The sequence below is a fragment of the Lissotriton helveticus genome, chromosome 9 (assembly GCF_964261635.1).
Source record: "Lissotriton helveticus chromosome 9, aLisHel1.1, whole genome shotgun sequence".
In the NCBI taxonomy this organism is placed as follows: Eukaryota; Metazoa; Chordata; class Amphibia; order Caudata; family Salamandridae; genus Lissotriton; species Lissotriton helveticus.
The window spans coordinates 369,657,925-369,678,957 of record NC_136070.1 but is presented as its reverse complement, the minus strand read 5'-3'; the positions used below and the strand labels follow the sequence as shown (position 1 = coordinate 369,678,957).

The 21,033-nt window shown below is 41.3% G+C and overlaps 1 protein-coding gene across 1 annotated transcript; it reads right to left on the bottom strand.

The window, feature by feature from the left end:
- Positions 1 to 9,649: 9,649 nt before the first annotated feature.
- On the bottom strand, positions 9,650 to 10,669 carry TUNAR (transmembrane neural differentiation associated intracellular calcium regulator). Its single transcript, XM_078662065.1, has one exon. It carries the CDS (start codon positions 10,627 to 10,629, stop codon positions 10,483 to 10,485), a length of 147 nt encoding a protein of 48 aa, XP_078518191.1. The 5' UTR covers positions 10,630 to 10,669; the 3' UTR covers positions 9,650 to 10,482.
- Between the last annotated feature and the right edge of the window lie 10,364 nt (positions 10,670 to 21,033).

Genomic DNA, 21,033 nt, shown 5'->3' with positions numbered 1-21,033 from the left:
CTCTTCCCATTGAATGTCCTGCGTGAGATGGATACAATCAGTTGTGTCTTGAATAAAGGAGCTTAGATCTTTACCATAGGGAATAAAAGTGAGTCCACATAAATCAAGGCCTTTTCTAAGGGAATTCCTTTTGACAACACTATAAGGCGTCCGGTGGTCTTTATTTATTTTTGTGCAACTTCGGCAAATAGTAGAATGTGGGAAGTACTGGATGATCACATATATATATATATATATATATATATATATATATAAAAATATTTTAAAAAAATGAAAAAACAAAAATATAATTTACCAATTTAAAATTAAAAAATTTAACATAAGTAAAGTTCTCCACAAAGATATAATAATAAGTTAGTAAACTGCTATCTCACAGCTCAACCGTCCATGCAGCCTACACAGGTTGGATGCACAAAATGGCTGCCTGCCAGTGCCACATTGTCATCAACACCAACACTGAGCAAGAAAGCAACATTGGGAACAAAGAGAAGACATGTAGTCATATGGCAAAAGCACACTGGCCGAAGACACAGAATGGCTGCCAGCCACATGGTCACAACGACAACAACCAGAAAGAAAGCATGGCCACAACAAAGAAGACATGCAGGCCTATGGCAAAGGTACACTGGCTGGATACACAAAATGGCTGCCAGCCACATGGTATCAGACTCAAAACAAGAAGCAGGAGACTTAGAAATGAAATAACGCATGCAGGCCTATGGCAAAGCAACCTGGCTGCCTTCACAAAATGGCAGCCAGCCACATGGTCACAACAAGAAGCAGGAGGCCTAGAGCAAAGAACGCATGCAGGCCTAGGCAAAAGCACACTGGATGGATACACAGAATGACCGCCAGCCACATGGTCACTCACAACAAGAGGCAGGAGGCCTGTAAAAAAAGAGCACATGCAGGCCTATGACTGGTCATCTGACTATACAAAATGGCCCATGGCCAGTGACGACATAGCATGTGGAAGTAAGGCAAATGGTGGCCAATGGCAAACAAACACACACATACATTGGCCAGACAAAGAAGGCATGGTAAAACAGAGAACACAGTATTAATTCAGCAGTGCCAAAAATGAAAATTAACAGGACTAAAAATAAATTCTTACAACAGCACACCTCCTTCAAAGGCATTACCCCACCTTCCTATACTCTACTTGCAGGGGAAAAAAGTGAAATACCACAAAAAAGAACATTTTGTATTTCAATCCAAATCCACCCATGGCCTAAATGCTGTTTCAAATTCAACAAACACCACTGAAACATTTGTATCATGTACCCATAACTAGCACAGGGCCTACTGGTTGGAAGGCCAATTGGCAGACTAGGCCACGTAGTGAATTAAATCAATATTGCAAATGTATTAAAACAACATGGAGAAAATGTAGTAAACTGTGCAACATTTTTCTTTTACGAAAGAAGAAAAATGAAATGCAAAGAAATCACTAGCCCCTAACTTAAAGAACAAGCCACACACCTCAATACATTTTTAAAATCCATTAAAAGTACAAATAAATCCAGGTGCATGGCCCCACTCAAACAAACAACACTAGTCTCTCAATTTACTTGTAAAATCTCAAATACAAAGGGGCAGATTTATGAAGGCCTTGCGCCGCGGGTGCATCACTTTTTCCCATGTTAAAAATGACGCACCGGCGGCGCAAGGCCTTCATAAATCTGCCCCAAAGTTCTTATATCCAATGTATAGAAGACACAAAGAGTGATCCTTCCAGTTTCAAATCCATATGGCCAGAGCACTGGGAGGAGCCTGCTGGACAGGAACAGTAGTTGGAGACTCTGGGGTAATGTTTCTAAAATACAGCTTCTTCACAAAAAGAACAACACCAAATGTCAATTTTAGGAGGTTTGTAACTGTAATTTCTTCAGTACATCCTGCACATTGAGGATTATGTACAGCAGAAAATATATGTTGGAAGTCGCTGGTGTATACACCAATGACATGTTGCCGACCGCAAAATCTCATGGAAGCACTCGGCCAGCTTGCAAATCTCATGGCACCCGCGAACGGCCCTGAATTTTGTGGGCAATAGCAAGTGCCCAGCAAGTAGCCCCCACACGTGTGAAGGACATTTTGAATGCGCCAAGCAAAAACAAACTCTGTTCCATTAGGGAGTGCAGAGTTATGCACATGGCAAATTCTGTTAGCACCCCAACCGGAGTAAAGTTTTATGCCTAGCCTTCATTCAGATAGTCAATTTGATTTTGGTGAAGGTAATTATAAGGTGTCCCTTCCTGCACATAAACAATCAATAATGGCGATTTGCTACTCCTATGTGTGCTGCATTTTTGCTCCACACATAGAAAGAGCAGAACGCCATTAGTGCTTGTTTTTGTGCAGGAAGGTGTCACTTCCAGCACAAAAACAATCATTAGATAACAGAGATTTGCTACTTCTATGTATGCTGCAGAATGCAACACACATTGTAGTAGTAAATCACCATTATTGATTGTTTCTGTGCAGGAAGGTATACCTTCCTGCACAGAAACAATCATATCTGCAAAGCAAACACCCTTGAACTAAGGTGTAAGTGTGTCTGTGTTGGCACTAGGCAGCTATTTTTAGCGCATGGGGAAAATACAGGGGTGTGCCCTATTCTTGCAAATAAGGTGCATCCCTGCATTTTTTAACTGACGCAGTGCTGCAAAATGTGCGCAGGACTGCACCATTTCCTCATGAGTATGCCCCAAAGTACTGAGAGCCCTAAAAGAGAAAGGAGGATAAGCGTGCTTTCATATAAAGTATTACTCCACAGTGCATCTATTTATATAATTTGTATAAAGAGGTCCCACCACAAAAATATATACATCTCTGAAATAACCAAAAAACTAATATAAATCTTGGATAAACAAGTAATTAGGAATGACCACAGTACATTCCAGTTCCCCTTCTCATCCATACAGCTAAACGTGCGATTTTCACCAGTGATGGAGAGAGATAGGTCCTAAAAATAGAAAGTGGGGGAAATGGTTTACATTAAGAAACTTGTGCATTGAGAGCCAAATCTGATCCTTTGAAGACTGCTAAATAGACTTTGGATTCACAGAACATGATAAACTACCCTATGCCTAACTGAGACATTGGGTCATTTAACACACCAATATGGCATGTAGGAAATTGGGTTAATATTTGAGGTAAGTGAAACTATACTCAAGCAGCAGACTTTTATGGGTGAAGTCACAAGCAAACCATCAATTTACCTGTGTACAACCCTCACGTAGCTTGGAACAGAGCAGTCACGTTTAACTCAGAGGCAATGTGTAAAGTATTTGTGCAACATTTCAAACAGTAACAGAGTGAAAACACAGGCCAAAAAGGATCCCACACAAGATTGTAGAACAGAGTAAAGTTTAATAAATAAACACGGCCAAAATAACAAAAATACAAACAGTAGAACTGGAGATAGGAAAGTCTAAAGATTTCAGTGACAATGGCGCCAAAAAGCACAAAGTGACAAATGTGGATATCGGTCACCTACAGGGTCCCACTTAGGCCAGCTGAACAAAAATATATTAAATCCTCGCTGCAAAGCGTTGCGAGGTCCTGAGTCGAGGATGCATTGCACAGCCAAAGAAGTACGATTGGTTCTGGAAACTGCAAAGCTGCAATGCAAGATCCTATGGCGCCATCAATTATGCTGTTGACGAGGAGGTTTGCGATGCGAAGTCCTACGTCAAGAATGTGTCATGCAGCAGCATTTCTGATGATGCTGTGGCAGTGATGTGGTGTCCTTGTGATGGGAAAGAGATGAGAGGAGGTGCTGTGAAGCTTAGAAGATGCGCTAGCTCTGCTGGGTCAACAGAGGGGCTGGCAGAGCACATCAGGATCCTGAACTGGAGTGGCACCACTTAGCAGGTTAGGACTAACAGTTGCAGAGTCAAGGTGCTGATTACAGAGACTAGCCATTGGAGTCACTCTGGTGGTCCTGACTACAAATTGCAGGTCCAGTCCTCCTCTCCCAGGCAATGGGGTAGTAGGTCAGCACAGCAGAGTAGCAGTCCTGCAGGGCAGCAGTCCAGCAGAATGGCTGTCCTTTCAGCAGCTCCTCGGCCCTTCTTCCTCACAGAGATTTTCCTTTGAGGTGCACAGGTTTCTTGCCTCTCCTGCCCTGTCTCTAGACTAACTACATGAGGTATGCAGTCCTTTGTGTGAAGGCAGAAGTGGAGCTGTGCCTAACTCCGCCCTTCCATCCTGCCAGTGATAGCCCATCCAGGGACACCATAGCTCTCTATTGTGAATGGCTGTCTAGGATGAATACAGAAAGACCAACTACACTTAGTTAATAGACCCAGAAACAGGTTGCAGGCACTAAATGGCTAAGGCAGGAAAATGCCCACTTTCTAAAAGTGAAGTTTTCAAAATTGAAATACAAAACCCGACTTTACAATAAAAGAGAATTTTTCGTTACAATACCAAAGACACCAAACTTGAAATGGTTATTTCTTCCCACTTGGACATTATGCGTATTAAATGTAATAAGGTAACCTTAATGTTATCCTATGGCAGGGGTAGGTCTTGCGTTAGACAAACATGAATTTAAGAGATTTTCACTATCAGGTCATGTAAAATGTAAAATTACATGTCTTACTTTTTCAATACATTGCACCCTGCCCTGTTGGCTATTTATTAGGACCTCCCCGAGTGGTGACGTATACGTATTAAAAAGTCACTTTTGGGGGAGACAGCTTAGGATAGGGAAGGGGAAATATGGGGAGGAGAGGAAAGCTAGAGGGGAGTTGGGCAAGGAAAGGGAATTCTACAGATTTGCCCTTGAAATTATGTTGACCATATGAGCTCCTTCATGCATTACAAACAAAGAGTCAATAGGAGAACCAGAAGATCTATGTAACTTAGAGGAGATTTACTTGTTTCCCTTTTCTGTGAGAACCTATTACGTGCTTTTTGATGATTCACTTTATATAAAACAAGAACATGTTTCACACCAAATGGCATTCAGTTAAATAAATTAAACTTAAGATGCATTATATAGCAAGCCTCTAAAATCAGAAAAGCAGTGAAAGTTGGGCGGCTATATTGGAGATTATTGCATCAAAGAATTCTCAAAATATATTGAGGTGAGCAAACTTTCCCTCTTTAGCTAGCACTTCCTCATTGAAAGTATGCATTCTCAGAAGAATCGTGGGTTATACTTAAAAGAGTGGAGTTTAATGAGTACAATGTCTAACTTCACGTGAATTGTTTTGATAAATGGGTTTTCTTTCGTTTGAAAGAAAATAGTCTGAAACTCATATAGTAACTAATTTAAATCAAGTTTTGATATGTGCTCTATAAATTAAATTCAAATAAGCAACAATGAGTATATTTTCAATCTTTTACTGCAAACACGATCTTAGAGAATTATACAATACATTTTGCTGCCAAATCTTTACTTGTACAGGAAATGCTATAATGTGTTAAGTACAATTACTTAATCTAAACCAATTTTATATACATGTAGTGTTGCTGTACATGAACCAGACTCTATTTTCAAATTTTCTTCGATAAAATTTAAAAAATGAAGAAGTCATGTCAAAAGGTTTTAGAAAATGTAGTAATGATCTCTAACATCATATTCTCAGTGTTCCTCACTATAAAAAATACATGTTTTGCATCATTTATGCTGATTGAGTTTTTCGTGCCATGGAAAAAAAAGCACCTCTAAGTTGTTTCTTACACATTTTATTACAGAGAAGAGTAAGATTGCCTGGAGTCTCACCTGTTTTATAACTTACAAAAAGTGTTATGAATTCATACTTTTATTTTACACAAATAGACATATTAATCAAACATATGTTTTAGTTGTTTCTTTTTATATTACAACAAATGCTTTACGAAAGAGATAGAAAGGTAAATTTTCCTGCATGAGAAAAAGACAAAACTGTATTATAAACACGTTCACTAACAAAATGTTAGTCATTCTATGCTGCATTATTTATAGTGCCTGGACTTTTCTGTATTTAACACAATCAGCCCTCAATCAGCATTTGGCAATTATTTAATCTGGTAAAACAAGGACATGTTTTTATAACAGGGCATGGTGAGGGCCGTTCACCTATCTATTTTCCATACCAAAACAACCTGAACATAGGTAGTCACTACAACGACTCTTCCAATTGAGTAGAGAGTCGGAGACTGGTCAGTGTCTGCTGCTCCAGTTTGCTTAAAGTTTTCTTTAATGTTGTATTACCAAGGGGACACTAGTGACTGTGTTATTGGCAATCAGAACCCCAATCATAGAAGAATAATGAGAAGTACTATCGCAGACTGATTGCATTGACAAGCAAGAACCATCAATTAATTAATTATTGCCCTTAACATCATTAGTAATTTGGCACTGCTTTGTTGTGTTACATCACTAGAGCACACACACAAAGGTTTATTCCAAAAGGGTTTATATGTTTGTCTGTTTTTGTAATGGACACTTCCTTTTGTTAATTAATTTCCAATCATGTAATAAACTCCAAAAGCGGGAGACGGGGAGTTTTCTCCTTGTGTGTTGGGTCATTTTTGTTTTCCCTATTCAGGTCCACTAGGCTTCCTGGTGGTACCAAACAGTAGACAATAGGACAGAATGTCGACTCTAAATAGGGGAGACAGTGTGAAATACTTAGACGGACAGCTTGATGCCTTTGGGGCTGTCTGTCTTAAGCTTCCACTTATGGAGCGGTAGACAGCAGAAACATGATGGTTTTCCTGACTCCAAATATAGGGAACAGACCGTGAGTTTGGTAGAAAGAATACTACACAACATTTCTGGTGAAATACCTTATCCAAACTTGGGTAGAGCAGACAGTAAGTTCAAGCCCAGATCACACTGCCTTTTCCTCGTCAGAAGTCAACATTTTCTAAATGAAGCAAACATTTTCCCACCTGTTCAGAATCAAGAACCACAACAGATGAATAGCATAGTTGTCAATATGTACACTAGATACCACCCAAACTTAACATAGCTGCCCTTCTCCCACATCTTTAAACGAATGTGTCAACCAAAATAAAACTCATCATATGAGGTTATCAGAAGGGGAATACGTAATCATCACTTTGTTCCTTTTGATTTCTTTGTTCATTGTGACTCTGCTAACAAACACAACAACTCTGCATATTTTCAGTATTGAACAAGGTTATATAAAGTCCTCCTTTTTTCCAGTGTTTAGACATCAATTCCACTAACATCTACCGTTAATACCAATACAGCACTCACACACCCTGAATTACCAATACAACGGGATGGGTAATTCTGCATGTGGCAATACCATAGCAATCTGATTTTTTTCCTAGACATGCACTAAGAATTTGTGAATAATTGCAAGAATTAGGGTTAGTGCACACGATTCCTATAGTAATTCTCCATTTTCACCCACTTCCCACCCAGAAACCACCTAAGCATTTATCCTATCTGGACTTTTAAGCACCCTGTAATCCCCGAGTGGATGGGTGGGAGTGGGGGTGGGGGTGCAGGCATCAGAAATGTAAATAAGCATAAACTTTCAAGTTATACAGCATGTGGGACTCTCACAATAGATATCAAGGGCAAAATATAATTATTAGGAATTCTACCTGTGAAGCATGGTACCTTCAAATATGGATTCTTTGCAGAAAAGTAATTTGTACATTCACTGATTAAAATGGATTGACCTTTGAGTGTGGTGGAATGTGAAAGAGCAAAAACAATTGACATGCAAATTCTGTGGTGGTGTAATTAGGATGTTACAGTGTGGATAATATTTAAATCAAACAGTAGTGTAGTTAAGTTAGTGGAGTTTGGGAAACTATAACTTGTAACCAAATAGCCATGGTTAGAAACCTTCACATCTTCTATTTATCTCAGGTCTACTTAGTATGGCTGTTATCACTGTTATTACCCAGTTGAACACAACTGCTGATCCTTACTTGATTACAGTTATCTAGCCTTTTCCCTTTAGCCTAATTATGACCAATGACATAACTCATGGCAACCTTGCACTTACATACACATAGCTACAATATTGCATGTGATGAAGTTGAACACATTTATCTTGGTACACGTTTTTCCGGAATTATATGAACCTCAAGCAAATGGTCTAAGTGATGGAATATATGTACCAAAAACTTTTCACTGTCTTTGCAAACTACATTGCTGTACCTCTCTATTGTTGTCACACTAGGTAAAATGGGTTAATCAATTCGCTAATTGCATTTGGGGGCTTGTTTTATATTTATGCACTGAAATGTAGATCAACACATTTTAAAATATTAAAATATTGACCTTCAAACAAGCCAATGACAATCACTTGTCTTCACTGTTGTATATTTGATCTTAAGCTCTACTATGAATCATTCTGTAACATCTGTAACAATCGCTGAACGTTCATATACAATGGTCTTTTAGTTCTGATAGGTAACATTCTATTGCCACAATGAAAGATCTTTCATGAGCAACGAAGAGCATTTCTTCCATTCTTTGAAAGGAAAATCCTAAGTATAAAATAGCTGAGCTGACCTGCAAAGACTCATGTTTGGTAACACAAACGTTTTAAATCTAGGTAGAAAGTACACAAATAGTTCAGCAATGCTTGCATTGTATTGCACGCCAACATTTGCCCAAAAGTCATGTAGTTTCAAAGGACAGTCCTTAGCTTTAAAGTATGAGTATACCCAGCATGGTAAACATGGAGGGAGGAGAGTATGTTTTCACAGTGAAGTATGTAGGAAGTGATCAGTGTTGTGGGTGAGGGTAGAGAGGCCATGCTGCTTAAAAGTTAAAGGTTTTCATTGTATGCTCTTGTGGATCACGAATTTGTATAACGCACACACATCTAGGAAAGAAGTCTGATGCTTGGGTGCAATGCATGACTCTGGGATCAGATGCAAGAGGTTTGAATGATCTATATGTGATAGAAAAAGTAAACCCAATTATTTTCTTACCTTCCACTTTAGTCCCTAGTAAATCCCAAACCCTAAGCATTTGAGCTATTGATTTTGGAAACGTAATAGAGGTCAATGTATATTCTTGATGGTGCTTTTGTGCAATCTTTGAATTGAACTGTACATAACAATGGATCATGAAATGATACAAACGTCGTTTGGAAAAGGAGTGTGGGAGGCAAATTATGTAGTTCAAACTACACCTGATCACTTCCCTCCGGCACGTCTGATGTTCTACATTATTAGCATATTACTCAGAATGTTCATGGTCAGGCATCTAATCACTTTCATAGAATTAAGATATTAACTCACAATAATTGTTCACAGTTTATGATCCCAGATATTATCTGTCTTTTCTTTTTTTTCTGGCAAAATAGTGCAATTTGCTATCTTTTAAAAGCACAATAAAGAAAACAAATCTGCTTGCCCTATGCATACTACAGGCAGACGCAGGTTCAACTTTTGTAGACATTTTGCATCACATCATGAAAACACTGTATTACGAGTAGTGCTTTTGACTCAATCATGAAATTAAAGGCTTTCTCCCTAATCATGTGCCAGAAGGGGATGTACAACTAGGGAATGGCCAAATATTCCATTTTAGTGCCCACAGATCAAGAAAGGAAAGTTATAGTTACCTTCTAATCCAGAGTGTATTAGCTGAAATTAGGATCTTTTTCCAGTAAGTGTTGTTGGAAATTATTAAATAGAAATCTTATCACAATATTCACTATTTTATTAAGAAAGTAATGTTACTTCTTTGAATCTGCATTTATTACAGTATCGCATTTGGCAAACCCATATAAACATTTAAGGTGTAACAATTTTATTTTGCCCCTTCTATCCTCTGATCACTAGATCACCATATTTTTAGCATAATAATTTTCACATAAACGGTGTTACTGTGACCACTGTCATTGACTCATTGCAAGAAGGAACTTCAGATCGAAGCTCTATGTAATCCAGAGGGTCTTTAAAAATGTATAATTCATGCTAAAAATAGTGTACAGCTGTTAAAAATATATATTTATAAATACACATTAGTACAAATAGACTGTAGATGTTAAGCAATTAAATAACAATCAATATATCAATACATATATTTGTCCTGAAGTATGCCATTTTAAACATACTGCACAATCCATTCTGTAAGGAACTTCACTGAAATCTAGACTGATCCAATTTTGCAAAGCCCAAAGGAAAAACATCTTCTACACGAATTGCATTTTGGACATATTTCAATATCTAGATCCAGAGTTTATGAAATGACACATTAACTCTTATTGTCTGTACAGTAGAGCATGTTTCAAAGCTGTCCATCAATGATGTCCTGCTCAATTAGAAGATAAACATAGTGAATCTTTCCTTTTCGTGTAGCTGTCTGGTTGATTACATTAAGTCTGTGCTCATGTTGCCTTCTAGCAAAGGGTCGTTGTGTCCTTTTGCAGTTCACTCTATTTGGAATATGCTGAAAGTCAATAACACTGATGTTTTTAATGTTTCAGAAAACACTGTTGATTGCTTATGTTTCAAAGCAGATGTCTTTCTTGTGGCTCATAGGGTTGTGTAGATGTATACGAAAATGATAACAAGTAAATTCAAGATGGTTCCGATAATACCAAGCAGGGCCAGAATACTTTCTTCCTTGCTTTCCTTCTCCTGGTTGCCATTTTCATCATCATTCCCAACATTAATGACCATTTTGGTTGCAAGTTCCTGTATTCCACTCGTTACGTTAACGGTAACCTATAATTACAAAAGTGAATGTCACAGTTTGATCTTTAGGTAAACGTGCAAATCATTTTACAAAATGCTTATTGAGAGAAAAATCACAAACAAATAATATTTAAGATATGGACCATTTGTTTTTAAGAACCATAGACAGTGGATAGCTAGCACAAGTTATACGCAGGCTGCCTTTAAATGTCATGCTCATGAACAAACCAAAGTAAAATATGTTGCAGTCCATAATCACACAACATAAAGAGTCACACAAAACTGTGATAGGTCTGAAAGGACATGAGCTTCCCACGTCAGTAGTCTGAAAATAGTTCAATGCATTAAGCCACTGGCTTTAGAAAGCGGAATGCATATTGAAAGGCACTCATTCAAAGTCTGTGAACTTTCTAGCTCAGCCTTTCAATGAGTATAAATAGTAACTTTCTGCAAAGTAGTTCTAACATCTGTTACTATTAGGTCTACACAGCTATAAACTAGTTAATTGACCAAAGGGATAATGTTACTATCAATCTCACACAGGTGTACGCAAAATAGAGTTAATGGTGATAGGTCTATGATGATAGGTGCAACACCGGCATTTTACAAAAATAATTGATGTATGGATTCCATTAAAGAAAGGTAAACACTTGTATGGATGTGATACTGATAATACACACCATACTTATAAATGCCTAAAAAGGAGAAAACACCTTTCTTCGAACTAACCTGAACATGGAAGGTAGAAAGTGGAATGAAGTCACAACAAGGGCAATTCAAGTCTTGGATTGCATTAAACATGATACATCACAGTCAATAAATTTCAGCAGCACCTAAAAGCAAGAGGATTCCAGTGGAACCTTTAATCCCTGAAAGTGCAGTCTGTTCTAAAGGAACTGACGCCAACAAAAGCAGAAGGCCTTGCTTGCAGTCCATTAGACAGAATTAGCTCATCCCCAGGCAGGTACACAAACATTCCAGGTCTGTGTCGAGACCAAGTGTTAAGTAATTTGACTTATTCAAAAACCTTTAACACATCGGGCAAATACTGTAAGGGAAGTGTACTCTACTTCACTGTGTGCAAATTCTATAGCAGATCCACTAGGTGAGAATTTTATGCTCAGATAAATGAACAAAATGCCACTGAAAACCTTTATAAGTAAAGCGACAGCTTGTGAGCATTGCATAGCATACCATTGGCTACGCACTCACAACTACTTTCAGCAGTCATGTCTGTGTACTCCTTCAACATTTTTACATCTTTAATGCATGCATATAGTGCTAGATTTGTGCACATGTGATGTTTAGGGCCTTGTGTATATTGCACTGTTATGACTCTTGCATATTTTACACACTTATCCATTACAAATTGTCATAGGTGCAAATATAACTTACAGTCTGAAAATGTTTTGTAAATTGGACCTAGACTGTAATACCTTTGTATCTTTTATCTATATTATCCATGATACTTACCCAGAGAATATTGACAGGATAAGTGTGTGCATATGTGCATATGTGATATACTGGTGTTTGTGGATTATGCAGTTGTTGGCTCACACTGATTTAAAGGTGTAGCCATTGCTTAACTTGTCAACAAGTACTGCATATGCCAATGGATCAGGCCTATAAATGAGAGTTCATTTTCAGTCACTGTAGGTTGAGACACTCATTAAGTCACCGTATGTGCACTGTGCAACTCATCCAAGTCATACATCTATTCATCCACCCACTGACTCTTTCTTGCATTCACCCACTTACACATGCACAATCAAAACACAACAGGCATATGCAAGATAAAAAAATAAAGGAATAAAAAAGAAAACATGCCAGTACCTAAAGGTGGGCGGTGTATGTTTGCAATAAAACACAGCAAACTTAGCAAAGGGCAACCGTTTTGGAATGGAGACGTGCATAGTGCATTGTCATTTTAAAGTTCCCACGTGGTTGCATCTTTAGAAGCAATGTGTTGGCCTAGTAATGAATGACAAGCATTTACAATGCAACGGTTTCGCCTTTGGAAATGTTAAAGCTATTTGCAATGTAAATGACAATGCCATTTATTTATCTGTTTTCAAAACCAACACATAAATACAAATGTTGCCATTTACAATGCCAATAGCTCAAACTTTTCCAAAGGCGAAACCGTTGCATTGTAAATGCTTGTTTAAATAGGTGTTGGCTTTGAAAATATATAAATTAATAGCATTGTTATTCACAAAGCCAATAGCTTACACTTTCCTAATGCGAGTCCTATTGGCTATGTTGGTAGCAAGCAAGGACAGTGCTGTTGTGGTGCTGAGTGATGATGTGGTTGGGCTGAGTGATGTGGTGGTGTATTAGAGTGATGTGGTGGTGTATTAAGAGTGATGTGGTGGTGTATTAAGAGTGATGTGGTGGTGTATTAAGAGTGATGTGGTGGTGTATTAAGAGTGATGTGGTGGTGTTCCAGAGTGGTGTGGTGGTGTCCCAGAGTGATGTGGTGGTGTCCCAGAGTGATGTGGTGGTGTCCCAGAGTGATGTGGTGGTGTCCCAGAGTGATGTGGTGGTGCCCCTGAGTGATGTGGTGGTGCCCCTGAGTGATGTGGTGGTGCCCCTGAGTGATGTGGTGGTGCCCCTGAGTGACATGGTGGTGTCCCTGAGTGATGTGGTGTGTGAGGGTGTGTGTGGAGGCAGATGAAATTGTAGCAAACTGTGCCTGGCATTGCAAACTTTCAAGCTCAAATCAGATGTTTCGAATGACGAGGCAACAGAAGGCGCAGAAAAACAGCGGTATTTCATAGACATATTGAAGAGTGCCTGTCTGGTGGCTTAGTGGATTAATGCGTCCACTGTTGTGGTCTGTGTTTGACCTAATGGTCACAGGTTCAAATCTTTCAACTTGTTTTTAGCCACATAATTGATATGAGGGATTTCTGGCTGAAAACACAGTTTTGGGGCATGCCTCCTGAGCACACCCCTTCTCCTCTTCTTCTCGTGTCAGTAAGTGGTTCCTCATCAGAAATGGGAAGTCACCAGACTGTCTTTGGGCAGGATCTGCAGGGCATAAAATGCTTAATTCACAGGGACATCGACTGCGGTGCCTAAACGTGCCTCTGCAACATAAAGTTCAGAAGATACGAAGAAGGGACATTCCACTCTCTTCTGAGACCGTCGTAGAAGTAGATGACTCTAAGCTCCCGAGAGACCAACACCACAAACATCCAAACTCGCAACAACGACAGCCGGATTCTCTGCTGATTTTTTTCTACCCTATCATACCAGCTTTTTGTAGCAAGAGCTACAACGAGACAAACAGAAGTGCTGCATAAACGGAAAAGGTCAGTGCACAATTCGCAGCCAGTTTAGCTCGCTGAGGAACACAGGCACACATGTGTACAGTATCAGGCAATGCTGGCCTGTGAGAGTGCCAAGGTGTCGGAGACCCTGGTATACATTATGAAAGCCTGCTTCGGAGCAGTGGACAGCCAGTGCCACCTGGAGATCACAGAACTGCTGCAGCCCCCGCGCAAATTGATTTCATGCTGCATCCATCATTTTTGCTGAAAGGTTTCCTTTCCCTTTAATTTTGTCACAGATATTACAAGAATAATGTAATGTATACATTTATTTCCCTTTCCCTCGTGTAATTGAAACAGGTTTCCCCTATTGCTTTTAAGGTAGCACCTGTAAATTAAGTTTACACAAAGCGAGACGGTAATGAGAAAATTGAAAAATCAATGCACAAGACTCGAAAACCACCTTACGGTGTGCAGCACGCAGAGAAATTAGTTTCCGCTTTGTGTTTTTTTGTTGTCGTTTTATTTTGTTTTTAGAAATTAACAACAAAAATGCTTCAGGAAACATGCAAAAAATGTTCTACTTGCATTACAAATAGTAGAACTAACTATTTTACATACATGTTATGTCGTGGGGATGTGTCACAGCTTGCGCACACTGACGCATTTGTGTCAAGGATTCAGTCATAGGGCAGAGTTCGAGATCTGGTTGTTTGAGTAGGATCACATGTAGTTTGGAGAGTGGGTAATATGCATGTGCGTAAATATTTCAGTGCACGCGTGTTAAAATGAGCATTAGACCAGTGAAATATCGGGCGCTTCTCTGAAAACAATGGGTGGCAGAGGGCCAAAGCGCCATCTGCATCGACATACTGTGCTCGTGTTTCTGTTTCTCCTCTTTAGTTTAGTTCCTTCTAGCCTCAGTGGATTGAATGTTCCAATAACATTACAGTCCTTCTGCCTCAGGAAGGAAGAACAATACCAACAGGAAAATACCCTGGCACAATCTCCTCCACATAAGGGGTAGTACGGTGAAGGAAATACCAATAATGGAGGATGGTCTTTCAGTCTGAGCACTTCCTTCAGATAGCAGAGCTTTTTCTGTTGCCACTCAACTCAGATCCTGAGTGTATGGGGAGTCGGTATTGTTGAGAACATACAAGCTAGAAGGCCCTGGAAAGGTTGTATGAAGGCATCACGCATGCCATTACAATGCATGCCATAACAACACGGCATGAGTTTCTACCATGCATGCCTTTACCATGCAAACCTTTACAAAGAATATGCCTTTACCACGAAAATGTATTTATTTCACAGGTAACTATAAAGTCTTTTCATATATATATGTTAAAAAAAAACACACCAGGCACTCACTAAGTTTTCGTTTCAACCAGCATATATTGCACCATTCAGATGCACTTTGGGTAATGCCTTCCGCAGTGTTTGCAACATAAACGAAGCGGGCTGAACTTAAATGCTTTCACTTGTCCTCATTCCGGGAACTACGTCAGTCATCAAAGTAGGACTGCGCCATTCAAAAATGCAATTCGGTCTTTTAGCCCGCCATGTCAGAGCGATGGTATATGTATCACAAGTTCCACATCCTATATTTTACTAATCACAGTCTCAGCCTTGGACCGGCAATTTAGATCACTTTTGCCACAGGCAGAGAAAAATGTGGAAAAAAACTAAGCGGCTGCAAGCTCAGATATGGCACGGTGCAATCAGTCCTCCAAAGTCAATCACACCCCAGTTGGGCTTCTCTTGTTTGCCCCCAAAATCCAAGCAATTCAAGTTGGCAAAATTGCTCTTCATTAAACCAAATATCCTGACAAAATCACCCCTTGTTGTAACCATATTGTAACAATACGGGCACCAACCAGTCAGAATTGCCCAATGATTGACTTTGGAGGACTGCTTGCATTAGATTGGTCCAGGATCTCATTTGACAAACCCACATCACCCCCAACCTTAGCAAACTCCACTGACTCCGGGTACAGCAAAGATACCACTTCAAGCTACTGAGCCACGCATACAAAGCCCTGCACAACTGCGGCCCAGCCTACTTGAACCACCGCCTTAACCAGACACCACCACTCCGCATCCCTTTTTCTAACCCTCACCCTCGCATCTGACATAGCAGAAGCAGCGGTCACTCCTCCTACCTACCACCAAACACATGGAATGAGCCATCCTATCATCTCTGGACCTCCTCATCACTTCTAGAGTTCAGACAATCCCTGAAGATCGGTCTATTTAACTAATTAACTGGATCCTGCCAGCACCTGGATGGATTCCCTCACGGGTGACAAGAAGCGCTATACAAATCTACTGGTTGACTCATTCACCATAGGGCGTCTTTAAAGCAATTAGGAAGAAATCCACACTTCTCACTGCAGGTAGCAAACAACTATTCACTGTAAGCTCATGTGTGCATCATAATTGCTACACAGTAACAAGGCAGCCGTAGGACGGTGTACTCCTTTTAACAGCTCTTTTTATTATTCCTTAGAGGAATCCATTTATTTGAAGTAACAATTATTCCTGGTCAGCCAGTGCTTTCAATGGGCAGGTACAGTAAGGTGTTTAGTACCAGCACTTCTTTCATTTGAAAGAAAAAGTACATGCACTTCTCAGCAGGGGTCTAATAATGTTAATGGGAGGGTAACACTTCTCAGCAGGGGTCTAATAATGTTAATGGGAGGGTAACACTTCTCAGCAGGGGTCTATTATTTTTAATGGGAGAGTGACAATTCTCAGTAGCGGGCCAACATTTTTTAACGGGAGAGTACTGGCACTTCTCAGCGTGGGTCCAATATTTTTTTACGGGAGATTACTGGTGTTTCTCAGCAGGGATTCAATATTTTTGATTGGAGTATACATGCATTCTCAGCAAGAGACCAATAATTTCAGTGGAGATATCAGCACTTTTCAGCAGGTACAAAACCTTTGATGGCAGAGTACCGGCACTCCTCAGCAGGGATGTAATATTTTAGTGGCACTTCTCAGTAGCACGCAGGCGCTCTGCGATGATGAGAACCAGCACTTCTATATTTCCATGTCAGGCACGGTTGTCAGCTGTGCTCTTCAGACTAGCATCTCAATGGGTGATACAATTATTTTAATGTCCCTCTTCCCATAAGCCCCAAGGTCTCTCCCGTCCGCCCCTTGCAGCATGGAGAACGCAAGGGGCGGCATTCTGCAGCGGCCCACTTTTCTAAAGACTCCAGGGTGAGAAGAACAAGAAGATATTCCAATCAGAGGGGGCAATTCTCTTTTTGGGAGGTTTAATAAGGATAAATATTACTCATATTTAAGGAGAGGGTATTAATTTGGGCAGGAGCGGACTCAGGAGTCCATTTTTTAGACCAAAACTCATTTCTCACCATCAGACTTTGTTCTAGACCAAGAAAGAGAAAGTCAGAAAAAGTAGAAGGGGAGGAAAAGAATGACCAGGAGGAAAGAAGGAAGTAAAGAGCCTGCGAGAGTTAGATAAAGAAACAGGAGGTGTTGGAAGCAAGAAGCAAGAGGCATGAGGAGAGATCAAGACCAGGTAAGCTTAAAATTCACAAACCAGGACATTCAACAGCACCTAAGCACAATATAGCGCCTGCAGTTATTTCTATTTTTTTTATTTTTAGCAAAGCAAGCACTGAATTTTACAAAGCCTAGTAGTCTTGATGGAAATAACATGCATTGTGGGATGTGCGCGGTGCAAAAAGACCAATAAAAGGCAATGAACCCTGCCAAAGAAAACATATTGTGGAAAAAATATCCCTGTGCACTTCTGATAACTCCAGAGAAATGGTTGGCTGGGGTGGGAGGTCAAGGTGAAGAAACCATTAATGGACTCAGGGTGGGGCAGCAGCAAAGTAAAAACCGGCAACTAAACCTTCACTTCAGTGAAATGGAAACGGAGGTCGACTGAGGGAGGGCATCCTGGCGCACTTAGGCCTGCCCTCTCTTTTAGTGCTTGAAGGCCCATTCTGACACACCCAGGGAGCCCCCGAGCCCTGAACATTCCATTGGAGGCCCCGCAGCTGACGCTCTTTCTGCACTGCAGAATCAGCCGCCGCTGCACGGCTCTCCCTTTCACCCACAGCAAGCTGCGTCCTCCCCCGCTGCCTGGTCTCTGCTGAAACCTCCCAGTGATAGAAAAACAGTTTAAAAAAATGCAAATGCATGTAACTGAGTAATCAACAGATCTAAAGGCTGCCTGAATCTGAATTTACGGTGACAATCATTTTTCTTTAATCTTTTTCAAAGGTACAGTGAGCTGGTAACAGATGAGTAACAGATGATCAGGGCGGGCTCGCGACTTCCCTGGAAGCGGCTGCAGGTCTCACCTGTATATGGGCTCGACAAATTTCCCAGGGGCGAAGGGGGCGCCGCCCCGTGCGGGCAACTATCAAAAGGGGTCAGGGGCTGGTCTGGGCTGTCTCCCACGGTGGGGGGAGTGGAGGTGACACATGCCTTTCAAGTGTCAGTGCTGGGATGAGCTGCGCCACTGAAAGGCACGATAGCAGCATCTTACCTGTGCGTGTCTCGGCCGCTGCTGCTTAGGGAACCCGAAGGTGGAGCAGTGTCACCAGGGCGCATAGCGTTCCCCTCCAAGCCATGTGCTGCGGGAGAGGCTTGCCCACCTTGCCTGTGTGCCCTGGGCGCTTCACCGCCACCAGTCACATGGCGGCCTGGGTCTCGCTGCTGTCGGGAGAGAAGTGCAGATCTGAACAAATTGCTCTCAGCAGGCAGCCGCCGCTCTTTCGCTTTCGGGGTCTTGTTGAGTGTCACTTAAGGATATTTGACTTTGAATGGGTGGGAAGAGGCATATTATTTTCGCGGTCATTATGGCTAGGTAGAAAACTATTAATACTTTTTTTTATTTTTAATCTTACAGCTTCTTGTTCTTAAAACGGAAAACGTACCCCAAGTTTTCAAAAACTGCGTGCATAGTGACTGCGGCCGTGTTTGCCTTTCTCCGCTGGCTTTCTTGCTGGCTTTCTCCGACGTGGAGCTTGACGAGCCTTAAATGGGCGAACTTTTGTGCTGTCGGCCTTCCACCCTTGGTCCGCCCTCACACGCAGCAGGAATGAAATAATCAACAAGCGCCCCACACCCAGGCACTTAAGGAGGCAGTGTGAGGTGCTGGCTTTCTCCGACGTGGAGCATGGCAGGAATGAAATAATCAAGCGCCCCACACCAGAGCACTTAAGGAGGCAGTGTGAGGAGCTGGCTTTCTCCGACGTGGAGCATGGCAGGAATGAAATAATCAAGCGCCCCACACCAGAGCACTTAAGGAGGCAGTGTGAGGAGCTGGCTTTCTTATGAAAGGAAAACCGACTTCACATGTCTAATAGTCGGTAGTGATATAGCGCGTTTGCATATGAGTGGCATCAATTGACAATGCATAACAACAGTAATGCACGGTTTATATCAGAATCAGTTGCTGAAATATCGTACAGGAGAAAAAAGGAAGGGGTTGCAGTAGAGCAAGGCAACAACATTTATAACAAGTCAGGTCCCGGGCCGGCCAGCCAATCACAGCGCGGCCCGGGAATGACGTCACGGGGGTGTCCCGGGCCGGCAGCCAATCGCAGCGCGGCCCGGGACAAAGGGGCGGGGCTTAAAAAAAGCACCAGAAACGCCCCCGAATCGCGTTTTCGTGAGAAAGCGCGATTGACAGCCTCTGCCTCCCAATGGCTAGCCTCCATTTATGGAGCTAGCCAATTGGAAACAGAGGCTGTCCTAACCTCACTATTAAAAACAACAGATTTCGATCTGGGAGTGGCTTCGCCCCTCGCCAGGTTACGAAACCTAAAAAAGAATAGTATGGTACAGAGAATACACTTTCAAGATTGCCTCTCAGTTTAGATGCAGGGGTCACACAGTATGTGATGCACAATACAAATGCAATAAATACCAAGCAAGACTACCGTTACCACTATCCAGTGAGCTGAGGTATAGTCTAAAAATACAATTTTAAAAAAAGGATGAAGGATATGCAAGGTGGCATAAAAAGGGGGGGCACTTGAAAACTAAAGTACTGGCCCTCATGCCCTGGCACTGAATAGCACCAATTTTCAAGTGGATGTGCAAATGTGATCAGAAATTCAAGGTGGCATAACAAAGGGGTCACTTGAAAACTAAAGTACTGGCCCTCATGCCCTGGCACTGAATAGCACCAATTTTCAAGTGTATATGCAAATGTGATCAGAAAAGGCTAGTACTCAAAGAGCAAAAGAGCCAATTACTGAAGTGGTCGGATCCCTTGCACCATGCTGTATGCTGACATGAATGGAAGCAGAAAAGGAATGTCAGTCACTTATACTATGACAGATAAGGGATAACTCAAAGCCCTCCTATCTACCTACATTTCACACTATGGAGGTCAGCTGGTTACTATTTCATCCCGCCTCTCTTAGTTGGAAATCCAAATGGCAAGCTAGAAGATGACAAACTGTTCTTCACAAAGTACCTCAATATTGCATGTGAAATGCACAGTTTAAGTCATGATGTTTACTATGTTACTGATAATGCAATCCATTTTGCCATTAAACAAGTTTTATTGGGTGCACCCCCAAGGAACTCTGGGTACCTGATAAATTTGGAACCCAAATTTTGTCTGACCAAACTCCCCTTGGCAGTCTAAAGTGGTGGCTCCCAGGGGGTGCCTTTGCCATCAGTGCAGAGACCCTATTGGTGCAGTTCCGGAGAATTCTTGTGGCAAGTGTGGCTATCTAGTGAACAACTGGGCCATAACCTCCTACCAGCCACTTGCTTGTAAGACTCAACTGTAGGCTTTAGCCCTAGCTATCCCACTCTGCACGGTTTGGATGTGATCTGGCTAGCACTATATCTGATCTGAGGAGCGATAATGTTGCACGGAACTGTAGCAGTGATAGTGGAGGCCTAGGAGGCAGTTAGTGCTGTATTGGTGTCACCACAGGGAGAGAAATTGGCACTCACTGGATGGTCTCTTACACACAGGGGAGCCCCTCCGCCCCTCTTCCTGGCCAGCCTCATGGGAATGGCAGGGCCTCCATGTGAAACAGGGGTCTTTGTGAACATTTTGCAGTTTACTCATGGCAGCCGCCTTTTAAGTCCATAGTAGAGG